The 16906-nt window shown below is 44.2% G+C and overlaps 1 protein-coding gene across 2 annotated transcripts in view; it reads left to right on the forward strand.

The window, feature by feature from the left end:
- The window catches only part of EGFLAM (EGF like, fibronectin type III and laminin G domains), an 84610-nt gene that overhangs the window by 12889 nt on the left and 54815 nt on the right, over positions 1-16906 (forward strand). Inside the window, exons 2-4 of one of the 2 annotated variants that reach the window (XM_071580157.1) lie at positions 7608-7720; positions 9645-9728; positions 11340-11366. In XM_071580157.1, the coding sequence (XP_071436258.1) occupies positions 7608-7720; positions 9645-9728; positions 11340-11366 (224 nt within the window). The remainder of the gene's footprint in view (positions 1-7607; positions 7721-9644; positions 9729-11339; positions 11367-16906) is intronic. The other variant, XM_071580158.1, reaches the window with a different exon arrangement.

The following is a 16906-nucleotide window of genomic DNA, read 5'->3' on the forward strand; positions in this document are numbered from 1 at the left end:
AGAAGATCAAGCTGAAGTGATTGCTCCTGAGCCCTGCACAGGGCCAGCATGGTTAGCTTGGGAGCAGAGAATGGATTAGTTTGAAGTTCCTATTATGCCCCCAAGGTAATTGTGTAAAATCACAATGGTATATATAGAACTTGCATTTTTGCTGGTGGATTCAGTGATGTCAAGGAGCATCCTGAAGCACTGCTACACAGAATCATAGAATGATGGAATATTAGTGGATTTGAAGGGACCTCAAAGATCATCTAGTCCCAATCCACCTGCCATGGGCAGGGACACCTTCCACTACATAAGGGTGCTTGAGGCCTTATCCAACCTGGCCTTGAATGCTGCCAGGGCTGGGCGATCCACAACCTCCAGGGCAACCTCTCACCACCCTCACAGTAAAGAATTTCATCATTTCATCACAATAAAGAATGGCATCAACTGGCCCAGGTTGGGGACCATTCCCAGGAGGCACTTTACCTGTCACCACATTGATGGTAGCCAATGAGTATTTTATGTGTGGGCAGAGGCTCTTTTATGTAGCAGAGGGAGTCACAATGGAAGTAACAATTGTATCAAGGTGAAATAAGCATTTTTTTTTACCATCTTTAATTTGAATTGTGTTGTGAAGCAAAAATTTAAATAATGGTCATTATTTTGAAATGGCAAAATTTACTTCATCTCAGTGATGCTGTGAGAGACCCCAACAAAGCAGGCATCATCAGGCAAAATTTACACCATGTCAGGAAGAGGGGTCATATATTCCTCAGCTCACTGGGAGACCTTGTTTGCTGACTTCTTTACTGGTTTAACAGTTTTGGCATATTTTTAGAAGTACAGAACGAGAAATGTGGAAGCAAGAAGGAAAATAGCTGTAAGTGAAAAACTAAACACAACTTTGTCAGCTCAGCATTGCTTTTCTACAGCTAAATGCTCATTTACTTCTTGTATTTGATGTATTTTTGCAATGTATAGTCATAGTATGTGTGAGAGTGCTCACCCTTGATTCATCATCATGACTAGGCTTCACGAACGAAGATTTGAGAAGGGCACTACCCATGCTTGCTGCAAGCGTGCTGGTGGCTAAAAAGGCCGATACGGGATAGGCAGGTCCGGTCACAAAAGGCACAGCGGAACATCTCCCTAGGTGACACTGGCAAGGAACGGTTCTTTCTGCGTTGTCTTTTCTCCTCAAGACTGACTCTCTGTGCATTCTCAAAGGAAGCAGCAGCGTCGTTGATGGTGAGTCTCTACGAATCCCGATTGGAGGCCAGAGTGGACCATTGGTGGCAGTCAATATGGCCAAGGCTGAGGTGTTGTTTCAAGGGAGTCCTTGTATCTCTTCTTTGGGGCTCATCTCTTGTGGCAGCCGGTGGCGAGTTCATCATAGAGCACAATCTTCAGAAGTCGGTGATCCTCCATCCTGGAGACGTGCCCTGCCCAGCGCAGCTGCGTTCTCATCAGCATGGCCTCAATACTGCTGACCCCTGCCTGTTCAAGAACAGACACATTGGTCACGTAATCAGACCAGTGGATGTTTAGGATTGAACGGAGGCAGCGCTGATGGAAGCGTTTGAGAAGCCGCAGGTGGTGGCGGTAGCTGACCCAGGATTCATACGCATATAAAAGAGTAGATAGTACAATGGCTCTGTAGATACTAATCTTTGTACTTTTCTTCAGGTGTGTATTGGACCAGACTCTTTTATGGAGTTTTCTGAAGGCTTTGTATGCCTTTGCTAGCCTGTTGTCTATCTCTTTGTCAATCTTACCGTCTGAGGAAATGATACTTCCCAGACAGGTGAACTGCTGGACTGACTTAAGCTCTGAATTGCCTATGGTGATGTGAGGATGATGGAAGACTTCTTGAGGTGCAGGTTGGTAGAGAACTTCTGTCTTCTTCAGGCTGACTTCCAGCCCAAAAAGCTCAGCAGCCTCTGCAAAGCAGGATGTGAAGCGCTGCAGAGCTGCTTCTGTGTGAGCAACGAGGGCGGCATCATCAGTAAAAAGCAGCTCACGGACAAGGTGATTCAGGGTCTTGGTGTGGGCCTTCAGTCGCCTTAGGTTGAATAGGCTTCCATCGGTACGATGTTGGATGTAGATGCCATTTTCTTCATCAAGGTCTGCTGTGGCTCTGGGGAGCATCATGCTGAAGAAGATTGTGAATAGAGTTGGTGCAAGGACGCAACCTTGTTTCACACCATTGGTTATTGGAAAGGGCTCAGAGAGTGCATGGCCATATCTGACTTGTCCATGCTGATCCTCATGTAGCAGGATGATCATTTTGAGGAACTCGGGGGGACATCCTAAACATTCCAAGATCTGCCACAGGTCTTTTCTGCTCACAGTGTCGAAAGCTTTGGTGAGGTCAACAAAGGTTACATAGAGACCTTTGTTCTGTTCCTTACGCTTCTCTTGCGGTTGTCTGAGAACAAACATCTGGTGCTCCTATTGGCTCTGAAACCACACTGGCTTTCAGGTAGAAGATCTTCTGCAATAGCGGGTACTAATCTATTCAGAAGTATTCTTGCAAGGATTTTACCAGCAATGGGGAGCAAAGTGATACCTTGGTAATTTGAGCAGTCTGATTTTTCTCCTTTCTTCTTGTACAGGGTGATGATGACTGCATCATGGAGATCTGGTGGTAGCTCCCCTTGTTCCCAGCAACGCACAACAAGGTTGTGGAATTTGGCATGGAGTGCTTGACCTCCATGCTTCCAGATTTCAGGTGGAATTCCATCAACCCCAGCTGCCTTGCCAGTTTTCACCTGTTGTATGGCCTTGAGTATCTCTCTCATAATAGGGGCTGCATCCAATACATTTTTCACTGGTTGTTGTGTAATGTGCTGAATTGCTGAGCCTTGCACTACATGGTTGGCACTGAAGAGAGTCTGAATGTGCTCAGACCACTGGTTCAGGATGGAGGTTTTATCTGTTAGAAGCATTTGACCATCTGCACTGAGTAGGGGGCTTTGAACCTGGTGTGTGGGTCCATACACTGCTTTCAGGGCCTCAGAGAATCCTCTTTGGTCACCCAAATCTGCGCATAGTTGTGTCTTTTCTGCTAGGTTGAGCCACCATTTGTTCTGCATGTCTCAAAGTTTCTGTTGGACCTTACTGCATGCAAGATGAAAGGCAGCTTTTTTATATGGCAAGATGGCTGAGAGAGGTGTGCTTGGTGAGCAGTTCTCTTTGTCTTCAACAACTGCTGGATCTCTTAATTGTTTTCATCAAACCAGTCTTTGTTTTTCTTGGAGGACAACTCTAGGGACTCTTCAGAGGACTGCAGGATGCAACTTTTAATATGTTGCCAAAGCGCTTCAGGAGAGGGATCTATGGGATTATCTTTAAGTCTAGTTTGAAGGTTTCCCTGGAAGCTGTCTCTCGCTGTGGCTGTTTGAACATTGCTGACTTGGAGCCTCCTCCTTCTTGGAATGCCGCCTCTCTTAGGTTTGGGCTTGAAGTGGAGGTTAAGTTTGCAGCGCACAAGGCGATGGTCTGTTTGACATTCTGCACTCGGCATCACTCGAGTATGATGGACATCACTGACATTTCTCTGTTGCACTAAGATATAGTGAATGAGGTGCCAGTTGGATCGAGGATGCATCCAGGTTGTCTTCAGGCTGTCTTTCTGTTGAAAGATAGTGTTGGTGATGGTGAGCTGCTTTTCTGCACAAAACTCTAGCAGGAGGCGTCCGTTGTTGTTGCAGTTTCCAATGCCGTGCTTGCCCAGGACTCCTTTCCAAGCTTCAGAATTCTTACCTACTCTGGCGTTGAAGTCACCAAGGATTATGATCTTACCATCTGCAGGAACCTTTTGGGTGAGGTGGCACAGGTGGGTGTAGAATTTGTCTTTTTCCGCTGGGTCAGCTTGGAGAGTGGGGGCATATAAGCTGAAAAGAACAACATGTTGCTTGTTGTGTAGGGGAAGGCGTAAGGACATAATGCGATTGGAATGACCTATCGGCAGATTTTCAAGTTTGGAGGCAATGGAGTTTTTATCATGAAGCCAACTCCTGAAAGCTGTCATTCGGTTTTGGGTTTGCCTGACCAGTAGAGTGTGTAGCCAGCACCATGTTCTTTAAGGCTGCCTTCCTCATGAAGACGAACTTCACTGAGAGCAGCAATGTCAATGTTGAGCCGTGACAGTTTGTGGGCAATTAGAGCAGAACGATGCTCAGGTCGTCCACTATCCCCAGTATCAAGCATGGATCTGATGTTCCATCATGCGAGTGTTAGTTTGAGCACAGCTTTGCAGGCAGGTGTATGCCTTTGAAATCTCTTTGGTTTTGTTTGACCGCATGGAAGATGCCAGTTGGCCGCGGTTATCCAACTGGGTGTGGAGATGAGCTTTGTTTAGGCCACCTTTGCTAGGCCCCTCTCCATGTGGAGCAAGCAGTGCTGTCCCTAGAAAAGGCTGCTTGGTCGTTCAGGATGCTGCCGCAAGAGACTGTCATCTCTGGGGTCAAGTCTTGAATGACCCATATCCTGAACCGCCTGCATGCAGGGTTGGGTCTGCAGCTTCCAGCTGCTTCCTATCGCCTGCCGTTTTCAACCTTCGCCTGTCGCTACAGGGCTTTGCAATGTGGGTGAACCCTTCGAGCCTGCGCAATGGATTTTTAGGTGAGGCACAGCATGTGCAGAACTGGCCCCACCCTTTACTCCTAAGGTTCATCTGCCACGGCCTAGTGAGCTTGGATGGTGACAGTGAATATCTCAGGACATAGGTTTGGTTAGAGTATCCTTCTCTTAGATGGATGGCCTTACAGGGCTAAGCGAGCTCCATCTGCCCGGGTTTGGGGTTGGAGTTGTCCTTCTCCTAGGATGGTTGCCAGACGGCTAGCGAGCCCATCCTGCCCATGGACACACTTTGTCTGACCCTTCAGCTGAGACCTGTCTGGCATGGGAGACCCTATCGGTGGCACAAACAACCTTCAGCATAGCTCTCAACCTCATGAGGGTACGCAAACTTCTCCCCCGTGACAAGGGGGTGTCCCCGGAAAAGACCCTTGATTAATGGCTTGATTAATGGCTTCTTTGCATGGGACTGGAGTTATTGCTTCCATTACCATCAAAGCATTTTGGACAATATCAAGCTCTCTCTGCCTGATGGACCAGAAGGGATGATGACTGTTTTTGTACACAATGTGTTTAATTGTACTTTTTACATAAATGTATACCTTGTTCTTTATGATCAGAGCAAATCTCCATGCCTTCTGAGGTATTCCCTGGACCCAGCTGCAGAGGACATTGGCAGGAGGGATCATCACTGAGAGCACATCTACGTAGTGAATATGGCACACCTCCCTTGCCTGCAGATTCTTAGTCTGATGGGCTGCAGAGGAGGGTAGGCTCTGTTGCAGTTTTGCACTGTGCGTGGTGCTACTAGATCAACAGAGATTTTGTGCTGAGTTTTGAGAAGAGGTATTTCTGACCTGAATTGTACAAATACCCAGAGAGCATTAGCCTTGAAAACTGTTTTTATTTTTAATCGTCTAAATATGACATTTGACATAAAGACATAAATATTTAGACCAGTTTTAGTGTCTGTTTTCAGTGTGCCTAATATATGATACTCTGTAAAATCATGCAAAATACATCACATTTATCTCAAAACAGTTTGTCAGTGAAGCAGCAATATGTGTTGCAGCAGTTGTGATCAGCTGACAAACCACTTTGATATGGTGTTGCAGTACAGTTGTACAAAAGCCATGACATCTCCTGCAGCTCAGTGCCATAAATGTTGCTTGTATCAGATCCTGCATTCACTTTGCTATGGTTGAGAAGTAAAATTTGGCCCCAAAATGGAAATTCTTTACTTTCTGCTGGGTTTTGTGAAACTTGGACTCTGACAACCAGACGTGACTGAATCCCCAGATGCACATCACTAAGCTGTCAGGTCAGGAGTGGTGACAGCAGAGGACTGTGGGACAGCCACACTGCATGAGATGCTCCTCTCTGCCTTGCCCTCTATCCTCCCCAGGAAATAACCCTGTGCATGGGTCAGGGCTACCACAGGCTTTCCTTTTCCTCTTAGCTGTTGGCTTGGACATGAGGCAGCCCTGTCCCTGGCAGGGGGAGTGCCACTTGCCTGCTTTTTGCACAGTTTTATCACAGAGAAGGCAGAAAGCAGCGGTGAGGTGAGTGCAGAGCTTCACGTGAGGCTGCCTGCAAAGAGTGCCCATGGTGCTTTATGCTTGGTTCCCAAGCATGCAACCAGCTACTGTCCCTGTTGTGTTAGGGGAATTCCTTAATTTCTTGGGAGTTTCCTTTCAATTCTATGGAGAGTTATACAAGGAGGATAGAAATATAGGCCTCTCCAGCTCCTTGTTCTTATTTTCTCTAGCTTAGTCCAGGGCTTTGTGTTTACTCCTCCAGTGACAATTTATAGGCCAGCGTAACTGAGGTCAGCATTTGGCTCTCTGTGTCTCTTTCATCGGCTGCAACCTGGAGATAGTAGTGTTTTCTAGGACTGAGTGAATAATTCATGGTGTGACTCCTTATTAAACAGATGTTGCCTCTCTGTTTGCAGATAGTCTGCAAATGAATTTCATTTTGTTCAAATTTATTTGTTGTTTCAAATTATTCACCAAATACTTTCAGTAAATAATTTTATTGGCCTAAAGTGAATTTAGAATATGAATTTGAAGCTGCCTTACGTGACTATTTGTCATTGCTGGTTGAAATTTGTTGTTTTTGTGATTACACCTTTCTGTAAACTTGTCTCATAGAACTCCCCCAGCAGATAATATAAGGATGCCATGAGTCTGTTAAGAGTGAATGTTCAGGAGGTATTCTTTCTTCATTATTGCTAATGAGGTGTAGTGATAATCTATCTCACTGGGTGTTGTGAAGATTGGAAAGGTATTTTCTGAATGAGAAATGCGTCTTAAGTGGACAGTGATATCCCATCCCTGGGTGATTGTCGCTGCCACTCCTTTCAGTCACAGGAGATACATGGTGGTGTATGTTTCCAGCTACTGCTGAGTACTGGGCAGGAGGTGAGCACAAGACGTGGCACTCTGATGTGCTCAAAGTCCCTGGACCAAGCCTGTGCTGATGAAGAAAATGGGTGGGGTCCAGGGAAGACGGCATGGTTTGGCTCTCATCCGTATGGTTGAACTGCTTTCCTTGCCTTTCCCAAAGTTGTCCATACTGGTGGAATTCATGAGCTGTGGTGCCCTCCAGATGATTCCTGGTAGACTTTCCAGTAGACTGAACTTGTGCCACAGGCTGTACAATAAGTATGGATGTGTGAATGTCTCTGTCTTCAGGTCCCGAGCAGCATCCAGCATCTCAGGAACATATTTAAAAGCTTATGTGTTGCTCAATGGCATTTCTTGAAACACTGGGTGCTCCTGAGTTGTTTAACAGCTTTTCCAATGAGAAAAGGAGGTGTCATCCTTTGATCCCTCTTTCATGGAACTTCACTGACACCTTGGAAGGCAGAGATGCAAAGGGAAAAGGGGCACCCAAGCCAAATCTGAGCAGTGGGCTCTGTTTGATAGTTTGGAATGAGGATCAGTATAGGTCTATTTTTCAAATCCATACCTGCCCGGTAGCTAAAGGAGAGGGGGTTTTGTCATGTGTCTCTTTATACAATGCCATTTTGTTTTTAGCAGATAGGCTGGGGCCTCCTCTCGATATACTGCTGGATTCACTGAACTGCACAGCGTTCAGTGTGCAATGGAAGATGCCAAAGCAGCATGCAAGCACCATCACGGGATACACAGTAAGTGAAGTGATCCTTCTGCTCCATGGCCTCAGACTGCACATGTGGCACGGTGAAGTGATTGTGAGAGCCCCTTCTCACAACAACCAGTGCAACTGCATGGAGAGCAGTTAGAGGACAGTGGGTTTGAATGGATTGAACTGTAACTTTAAGAAATAAGCAGTTCCTGTTTTAGAAACAAGCTATGATGTGAATTTGGGTTGGATGCCAAGGGCTTGCAGTTGCTTTTCTGTTGTGTTTTTCTGTTGTGCTTCTCCTACAAGGGTCTCAGTGTGCAGCTGATAAAACAGTAAAGTAGAGCAGAGCAGGTCGATAATACACTGTGCAAGTGAAGGGCCATTCTCATCCTTTGAGTTGTACTTCCAGCTTGAAGACTGCTTTAACAGGAGTATCTGACACAAAGTAAGCCTCTAAAACTTCCCAGACTGGCAGCAGGTGCCAGAAAAGGAGTGTTTCATGGTATCTCTTCCCTTGATATGTACTCTACTTCATAGCATCCCTGGGACCCCAGATACAGCTTTGAATATCAAAAGGGATTTTGTTTTATTTTTCCTACCTCAGAGATGAGTTTCTCTTAAAGAAGCTGAGTGATTTTCCTGTTGTAACCAGCAATTTTATAGGGGAGTCTCTGACTCCCACCAAATCACCACATTACCCTTCTGCCTAGAGGGCAAAACAGAATGGCTGGCTTAAACTGGTTACTGTGTTTTAGTGAGCAAGCGGAAGACCAGTGAGTGCTAATTTGACATTCAGTCTTTTTTTGTTAGATATTGCTTTACCCTAGGTATTCCATGGCAATGAAATTCTGTCCCAACATGGAAGCTAGTCAGTGGGAAATTAGCACCAAAGTGTGGGATGTTGACTAGAATCTTTTGTTTTCCCATTCAAGAAAAAAACCCCCAACAAACAGCCATTGTTTCTATCAGCATTTTCTGTGGAGGGATATGAAATTTTCAGGAAAAATTACCAAAACGTCAGTTTTATATAAAAAGAAGGGAAGCAGAACACTACTGATTCTATCTTTATTATTAATGTTCACTAGAAGGGTGAGAAAATTCCTTACAATAGGTATTTCTAGTACATATGTACCTTCATCTCATAGTCTTGTAAATTACACAAGTGCATCCCAACTGCAGGGTTGGTTTTATTTTTCTGAAAATGCTTGTAGTCTGGAACTCACAAAGCACTTGTCCAGGACCTGTCTCAGTTGGCCTTTACGTGTACCTGGGTCCAGCTTTCTGTGTGAAGACAGAGGTTCAGTGAGTAAGTGGCTTAAGTGATAAACAGTTTTCACTGTTCATGCAATAGATCAAGCATCTGAGCTCCAGTTTCTTTTTAAGCCTTGAACTCATGTGTGGCATGATAATAAAACCGCTGATAAACAGCACTGATAGTGCTGTACCCAAATCATCTTCACTGGATTGCTTTTGACCCTCTGGCATCTCAGGGTCTCTGTGCACAGGAAAGCAGACTCTCTGTCTCATTAGTCTCCAGTGCATGGCAACAGACATGTAGAGACATTTTATGATAGAGTGATTTTTATAATGTCAAAATCGTGTAATGTCAACATCTTCCTTATATGAAGTAAGGTGTCTAAATTTTGCAGACTAGTCCCACAACTCTAGCTGTCCATGCTGCCACAGACAAATGATGCGCAATTAAAGTCAGTTCAAGTTTGCTTTAAAATGCAGGATATGTTTCACATCAGTTCAGCATATACACTGTAGAATGATGTACTTTGGTTACACTGACAACTTCTAGCCAATATGAAGGAGATGTTAAAGGATTTTTAACTTTTCTTGCAGTTGAAAAGGTAGGAGATCGTGGGCTGAAATGCTGTCCACAACATGATAACAATGCACTCAATTTTTAAGTAATTTTGAAGATACTGGTTTAGTTGGTTTGATTGTATCTTTTTCTCAAGGTCTTTTACTCAGAAGTTGAAGGTGACAAAGCAGTTAAACAGCTCTCACATGATGTTCCCCTGAGTTTGGATATGACTAGCATGGTGAGTATTTCTTTTCGTAACAGTCAGAGCTCTGGAGCAGAACATACAAGTGGGAACTTGCAAATGTCTTGGTGTTGCCTGACTATTTTTTTCATGTAAAACTAATGGGATTTCCTTGCATCTTCCTAGTACTGACCTTTGACATCTACTAAAAAGAACTTTTAAATTTGAATACACATTTTCTGTGCATTCTCACACATGGAAGGGGTGGAATTGCACAAGTTTATGCACAGTTAGAATTGCAGTGTCAGTGTATGTGTGTTACAGTGTCTTGACACAGGTATGTGGGTTAACACACATAGTTCTTAGTGTGTTTTTGCCTCTATGAGAGCCTGTGGCCTCCTGAAATATGGCTGCTTTAGTTGCATTTCTCTGAGATCATCTCCTGGAAGATGCCCTTAAATTCTGGGATGGGTGGGTTTTTTTTGTTTTTGTTTGTTTGTTTGTTTGTTTTTGGGGTTTTTTGGTTATTGAAAGCACTACTTTTTCTCATTGCTTTTTAATTTTTTTTAGTTATGTTGCTACTTATATCTCTCTTTTGCAGTCTTACTTTGGGGTTTTGGTGGGGTTTTTTTCAGTCTCCCCTTCTCCTTCCTCCTTCCCTTTTTCTGTCCCACTTCTTTCTCTTTCCATTTGTGAATGAACACTGCCATCCTCTTTTGCTGCACAGCTAATCAGTTAGTGCCAAAATGAAAGCAATTCCTCCCTGCTTTTGGGATGGGTTTAATGGCGTCTGCTTTTAAAGGGTATTCTTGAAACATGCTAGTGCTTCCTCAGTGCAGAGAAGCTGCTCTTTGGGGTCAGCAAGTCAGGAACAGAGATTTTCTAGCCTCTGCTCAAGCCAAGAGTGAAAGTGTTGCAAGTTGGGTGCTGTGAGGGGAGCACTTCCATACTACACTCTGCAAAAGTCAGTCTGTCCGTGAGACAGCACTGTTACCAGCACAGGGAAAAAAGGCTTACATATGCTCACAGAGGAGCATTGCAGGCTTCCCAATCTTTATTTGCATGATCTTTCCTTTTTGCCCTCCTTTGTCTTCAGCTCATCTTCATCCTCCTTTATTTCCTCAACCTTCTTCTTTCAGCCTCCCCACATGATGTTCAAGAAAAAGCATTCACTGGTATTTCCTGATCCCTTCTGGGGAGGCTCAGAAACCTTCCCCATGAGAAGCATGAGTGAGGGACATGCTCAGTTTTCCTGAAGTTTCCATCACTGAAGTTGTCAGTTCTGACTTCCACAGGTTTCTGGGATCACAGTGAATGAAAGAATGTTGTTGGCATCATATATTTTTTCTTTATTTACACATTATTTTTTCCTTTATCTCTGTATTCATCTTTTGGCTTTTTTTTTCCTACGATACATTCTTGCTAATAGTGCCTAAAAAGATCAAACAGCACCTTGTTTTCCTATCTTAATCCTGACAACAGTAATTCTTACTCACTGGGAGAAGAGAATCTGTATCCCAGTATTCATGCAGATTCTTAACAGCCATATAGATTACTATATGCTGCAATGTGGGCCTTGGTTTAATTTCTTGACCCATTATTATGTGCTTTTGCCATTTGTTATTACTATGTTTGTTCATTAACAAGTCCTGTTTTGCTTTTTCCCAGGGTCAACTTGAAGGACAAGCAATTTTTGTAAGTATTGCTTCTCATGAGACTTGGTCACAGCTGTGATTTAAAATGGAATTGAATGTTACTGTACTGGTCTTTCCACAAGTTCACACACAAAATTTGATCTCAAATGTTGATTATGATTAGCACTTAGATCTTTCATGGACAAAATGCTGCAAATAGTAGCTAATGCTCAAAATCCAGGGGCAAAGTAACTCCCTTTTTAGCAGTGGATAAACCTTTTTCTTAATCATCATAGGTATTTATCATTGTCTTGTTTTGCTGGAGTAAATTGATGTAAAGAATGAGATATATCCAGGCAGTGAAGACTTAGACATGATGGGGACGAGCAGTCAGGCACACAGTAAATGGGAAGAACAAAGTCTGGCACTTGAAGAGGAGATGGAGATGGAAAAACCTGACCTTATCCAGCAAGAGTCGAGGAGGAGGAGGAACACAGGAAAAGGCCAGCCATGCAACGCCCAGCAGGGAGTGGGAGAGTAGCTACTAGTATAAAACAAATTTGAAATAAATACTCTTTTAATGGCTTTGCAGCTGGTGAATTAATCAGACTGATTATTTCCAGTCATGCACTCAGTCAAGTCTAATTCCTATGAGCAGTAAACAGGTTGGGTTTATTAGGAGGGGAAAGCAAGCAAGAGGTGCTTGGGTTTGGGTAGAATAAGGGCAGCAATTTCAGTGTTTAACTGAAATCCCTAACGTCAACAGCCTCTTGCAAACTTGTTTTTTGAAAGCTGTTGTAGGAATAGCAAATTCTCATGAAGTTGGTGGATTTCTCATGACTTTCATGATCTTAATTAAGAGAAATTTAGTTTCACTATAGAAGGCTAATGTCAGGATGAGACCTCAGGATGTGCTTGAACCAGAACTATCTGGTTCAGTGCTAGCTGAGCTGAGTCTGAACTGTGGCATTTGAGAGCTGAAATTCCATGCTGGGCTCTTTTTCTGCTTGATAAAAATAACACTTCTGAGGGGTACTTGTGTAGAAGTATGACTGGCTGGGATTAATCAGCTCCCAGCTGTCATTAATCCTCAGGAAGTGGTGTTCTCACTGAAATGCTTTCTGTTATATTCATACCAAACTCAACAGAAATCTGCAATGGTGTTGTGGTTAAGTCTGCATAGTTCATGTCTCTGTCACTACGCTTCCTCTTCTGGTGCTGGGTGCAACACCACTGCTTTCTTAGAGGCTTCTCTGGACCATGTGAGAATGTCGTAGCAAGAGCTGATTTGCATTACGTGCTTCTGTGCATGCATGTGTGCATGTGCCTGCATGATAGCAAAGTGGATAATGTATTATAGCTGTATTATATCATAATGAAATAGAGAACATGTAAGGGACAGCAGCCAGGAGAAATGCAGATGCAGTACGATTTAATAAGGCACTTGTTCTAACTAGGCATGATATTCAGGAGCTTGAGCACAAATGAAAAAGAAGAAAAATCAATAAAAATTAATAGACTTTAAAGGAGGGACATTTTAGATTGGGCACAGAGCCCTGGAGAGCAACAGTGCTCCCTATCAAATCACAAAACACACCAGTACAAAATGGGAAGTGACCAACTGAGATCAGTAGTGGAGGGAAGGAATTGTTGTCAGGGAATCATGGCTAGGCTTCGCAAACGAAGATTTGAGAAGGGCACTACCCATGCTTGCTGCAAGCATGCTGGTGGCTAAAAAGGCCGATACGGGATAGGCAGGTCCAGTCACAAAAGGCACAGCAGAACATCTCCCTAGGTGACATTGGCAAGGAACGGTTCTTTCTGCGTTGTCTTTTCTCCTCAAGACTGACTCTCTGTGCATTCTCAAAGGAAGCAGCAGCGTCGTTGATGGTGAGTCTCTATGAATCCCGATTGGAGGCCAGAGTGGACCATTGGTGGCAGTCAATATGGCCAAGGCTGAGGTGTTGTTTCAGGGAGTCCTTGTATCTCTTCTTTGGGGCTGCTCTCTTGCGGCAGCCGGTGGCGAGTTCACCAAAGAGCACAATCTTCGGGAGGCGGTGATCCTCTATCCTGGAGACGTGCCCTGCCCAGTGCAGCTGCGTTCTCATCAGCATGGCCTCGATACTGCTGACCCCTGCCTGTTCAAGAACAGACACATTGGTCACGTAATCAGACCAGTGGATGTTTAGGATTGAACGGAGGCAGCGCTGATGGAAGCGTTTGAGAAGCCGCAGGTGGTGGCGGTAGCTGACCCAGGATTCATACGCATATAAAAGAGTAGATAGTACAATGGCTCTGTAGATACTAATCTTTGTACTTTTCTTCAGGTGTGTATTGGACCAGACTCTTTTATGGAGTTTTCTGAAGGCTTTGTATGCCTTTGCTAGCCTGTTGTCTATCTCTTTGTCAATCTTACCGTCTGAGGAAATGATACTTCCCAGACAGGTGAACTGCTGGACTGACTTAAGCTCTGAATTGCCTATGGTGATGTGAGGATGATGGAAGACTTCTTGAGGTGCAGGTTGGTAGAGAACTTCTGTCTTCTTCAGGCTGACTTCCAGCCTCTGCAAAGCTCAGCAGCCTCTGCAAAGCAGGATGTGAAGCGCTGCAGAGCTGCTTCTGTGTGAGCAACGAGGGCGGCATCATCAGTAAAAAGCAGCTCATGGACAAGGTGATTCAGGGTCTTGGTGTGGGCCTTCAGTTGCCTTAGGTTGAATAGGCTTCCATCGGTACGATGTTGGATGTAGATGCCATTTTCTTCATCAAGGTCTGCTGTGGCTCTGGGGAGCATCGTGCTGAAGAAGATTGTGAATAGAGTTGGTGCAAGGACGCAACCTTGTTTCACACCATTGGTTATTGGAAAGGGCTCAGAGAGTGCATGGCCATATCTGACTTGTTCACGCTAATCCTCATGTAGCAGGATGATCATTTTGAGGAACTCGGGGGGACATCCTAAACATTCCAAGATCTGCCACAGGTCTTTTCTGCTCACAGTGTCGAAAGCTTTGGTGAGGTCAACAAAGGTTACATAGAGACCTTTGTTCTGTTCCTTACGCTTCTCTTGCAGTTGTCTGAGAACAAACATCTGATGCTCCTATTGGCTCTGAAACCACACTGGCTTTCAGGTAGAAGTTCTTCTGCAATAGTGGGTACAGATCTGTTCAGAAGTATTCTTGCAAGGATTTTACCAGCAATGGAGAGCAAAGTGATACCTCGGTAATTTGAGCAGTCTGATTTTTTTCCTTTCTTCTTGTACAGGGTGATGATGACTGCATCACGGAGATCTGGTGGTAGTTCCCCTTGTTCCCAGCAACGCACAACAAGGTCGTGGAATTTGGCATGGAGTGCTTGACCTCCATGCTTCCAGATTTCAGGTGGAATTCCATCAACCCCAGCTGCCTTGCCAGTTTTCACCTGTTGTATGGCCTTGAGTATCTCTCTCATAATAGGGGCTGCATCCAATACATTTTTCACTGGTTGTTGTGTAATGTGCTGAATTGCTGAGCCTTGCACTACATGGTTGGCACTGAAGAGAGTCTGAATGTGCTCAGACCATCAGCTCAGGATGGAGGTTTTATCTGTTAGAAGCATTTGACCATCTGCACTGAGTAGGGGGCTTTGAACCTGGTGTGTGGGTCCGTACACTGCTTTCAGGGCCTCAGAGAATCCTCTTTGGTCACCCAAATCTGTGCATAGTTGTGTCTTTTCTGCTAGGTTGAGCCACCATTTGTTCTGCATGTCTCAAAGTTTCTGTTGGACCTTACAGCATGCAAGATGAAAGGCAGCTTTTTTTATATGGCAAGATGTCTGAGCAAGGTGTGCTTGGTAAGCAGTTCTCTTCTTCTTCAGCAATTCCTGGATCTCTTGATTGTTCTCATCAAACCAGTCTTTGTTTTTCTTGGAGGAGAACCCTAGGGACTCTTCAGAGGACTGCAGGATGCAACTTTTAATATGTTGCCAAAGCGCTCCAGGAGAGGGATCTATGCGATTATCTTTAAGTCTAGTTTGAAGGTTTCCCTGGAAGCTGTCTCTCACTGTGGCTGTTTGAAGATTGCTGTCAGGGAATACAGTGTCATTAAACCAAGTTCAGTTTCTTCATCTGTGTTGTAATCCAGGGTTTGATGGTTTTGGGGATGAAAAAAAAAAACAAACAAAAAGCCCCCAGAAAACAGACTTTCTTTGGAAAATAATTTGTAATCAGGCTTTCTGTGAGGCAGCTTACTGTACAGCCTCAGAAACAGTTCCAATACACTTGGAAGGAGGGCAGACTGTGTGACAGGGCAGGGGGGAATATGTAGGTTATTCTGTGTGCTCCCCTGCCACAGAAAAGGCATCACATTTCTTCACCCCATTCAGCCATATGAGGTTGTAATGAAACACTGAATGTCATCTTTTAGGGTTTTAGCAAGAGTATTGTAGGCAAGAAAGTAATGTTGGTGACTAGTGAAGCCTTGTCAGCAAGTTAATGAGCAGTTTGGGGTAGCATCCTTCAAAGTACAGAGGCAATCTGAGTGGAGGAAGGATTAGAAAAATGATGGCAACTTAGGTCTTCCATATACTACCTAAATTCATTATCTGTGAAGCCACTCTGTCTCTTTCAGGAGGGAGAAAACTTGGGTTTAAGACCTGTCTTATAAATACAAGACAAAAAAGAGATGAAATATAGACTCGCAGGCTGCCAGACACTGGGGTACAGAGAAATGTGCTTCTTCTCCAGAACCTGATGACAGAGTTCTAGTGTGAGATGGGTGTTCCCTGAGATTGCTACAGGTCAGGGTAGCTTGATGATGTCCTGAATCTTTACTTATTCACTCACATCCGGATCCTTGAAATTAGAAGGTATTTGGCCTCAGGGATAGCCACCGTATGTTCCATAGCTGCGTTCATGGAGAGGATGTTGCAAAAAGGAGGCAGGTAACCACAGGTGTACGGCATGAGTGCACCTTGCTGAGGTTTTGAGAGGTCATATGTTGAATTTAAAATGTTCAAGTAGATAATAGGACTTTGATCTTGATTGGTCATGCACTCAGTGAGATTCCTTCTGTTTAGTTTATTGTAGACTTAAGTCTGGAGGCAATAATATGAGGCAAGCACATAAACATCCAACTCTCTGCAGGGGCCAAGTTCCTGAATAGTGCAAAAACAATAAGATAAATAATGAACGATTTTTTTCTCAGAAGAATTAATGTAATAAAGAGGAATACTGACAGGAACAAATGCACACAGTTTAAATGCAGTCAGTTTGTATGGCATGGAGGATAGAAAGGCAGGAGCAGGATCACTAGTATTGTCACTGGGAGGAGATGAAGGGTTTTCAGCAAGTGGCTTCTCATATCACATTTTGGAAGATCTTACTCTCTTCAGCTATGAGACTGCAAGACCCAGATTAATCTTTCAGAATGAGTGTCCTTGCTGCCTCTCTTTGGACAGTTACTTTTCCAACATTGCTATCATATGTCTCAGGTTCATCCAGATCAATCAAGCAGCTCAAGGGTGAATGATGGAAAAACAGGATAGTGGTCAGGTGGTGCATGTTAATAGGAAGTCAGTGCTGGAGCTCCAAAACCACAGCCAGAGAAATGACAGATGGCAGGGTGTTGC

The sequence above is a fragment of the Pithys albifrons genome, chromosome Z (genome assembly GCF_047495875.1).
Source record: "Pithys albifrons albifrons isolate INPA30051 chromosome Z, PitAlb_v1, whole genome shotgun sequence".
In the NCBI taxonomy this organism is placed as follows: Eukaryota; Metazoa; Chordata; class Aves; order Passeriformes; family Thamnophilidae; genus Pithys; species Pithys albifrons.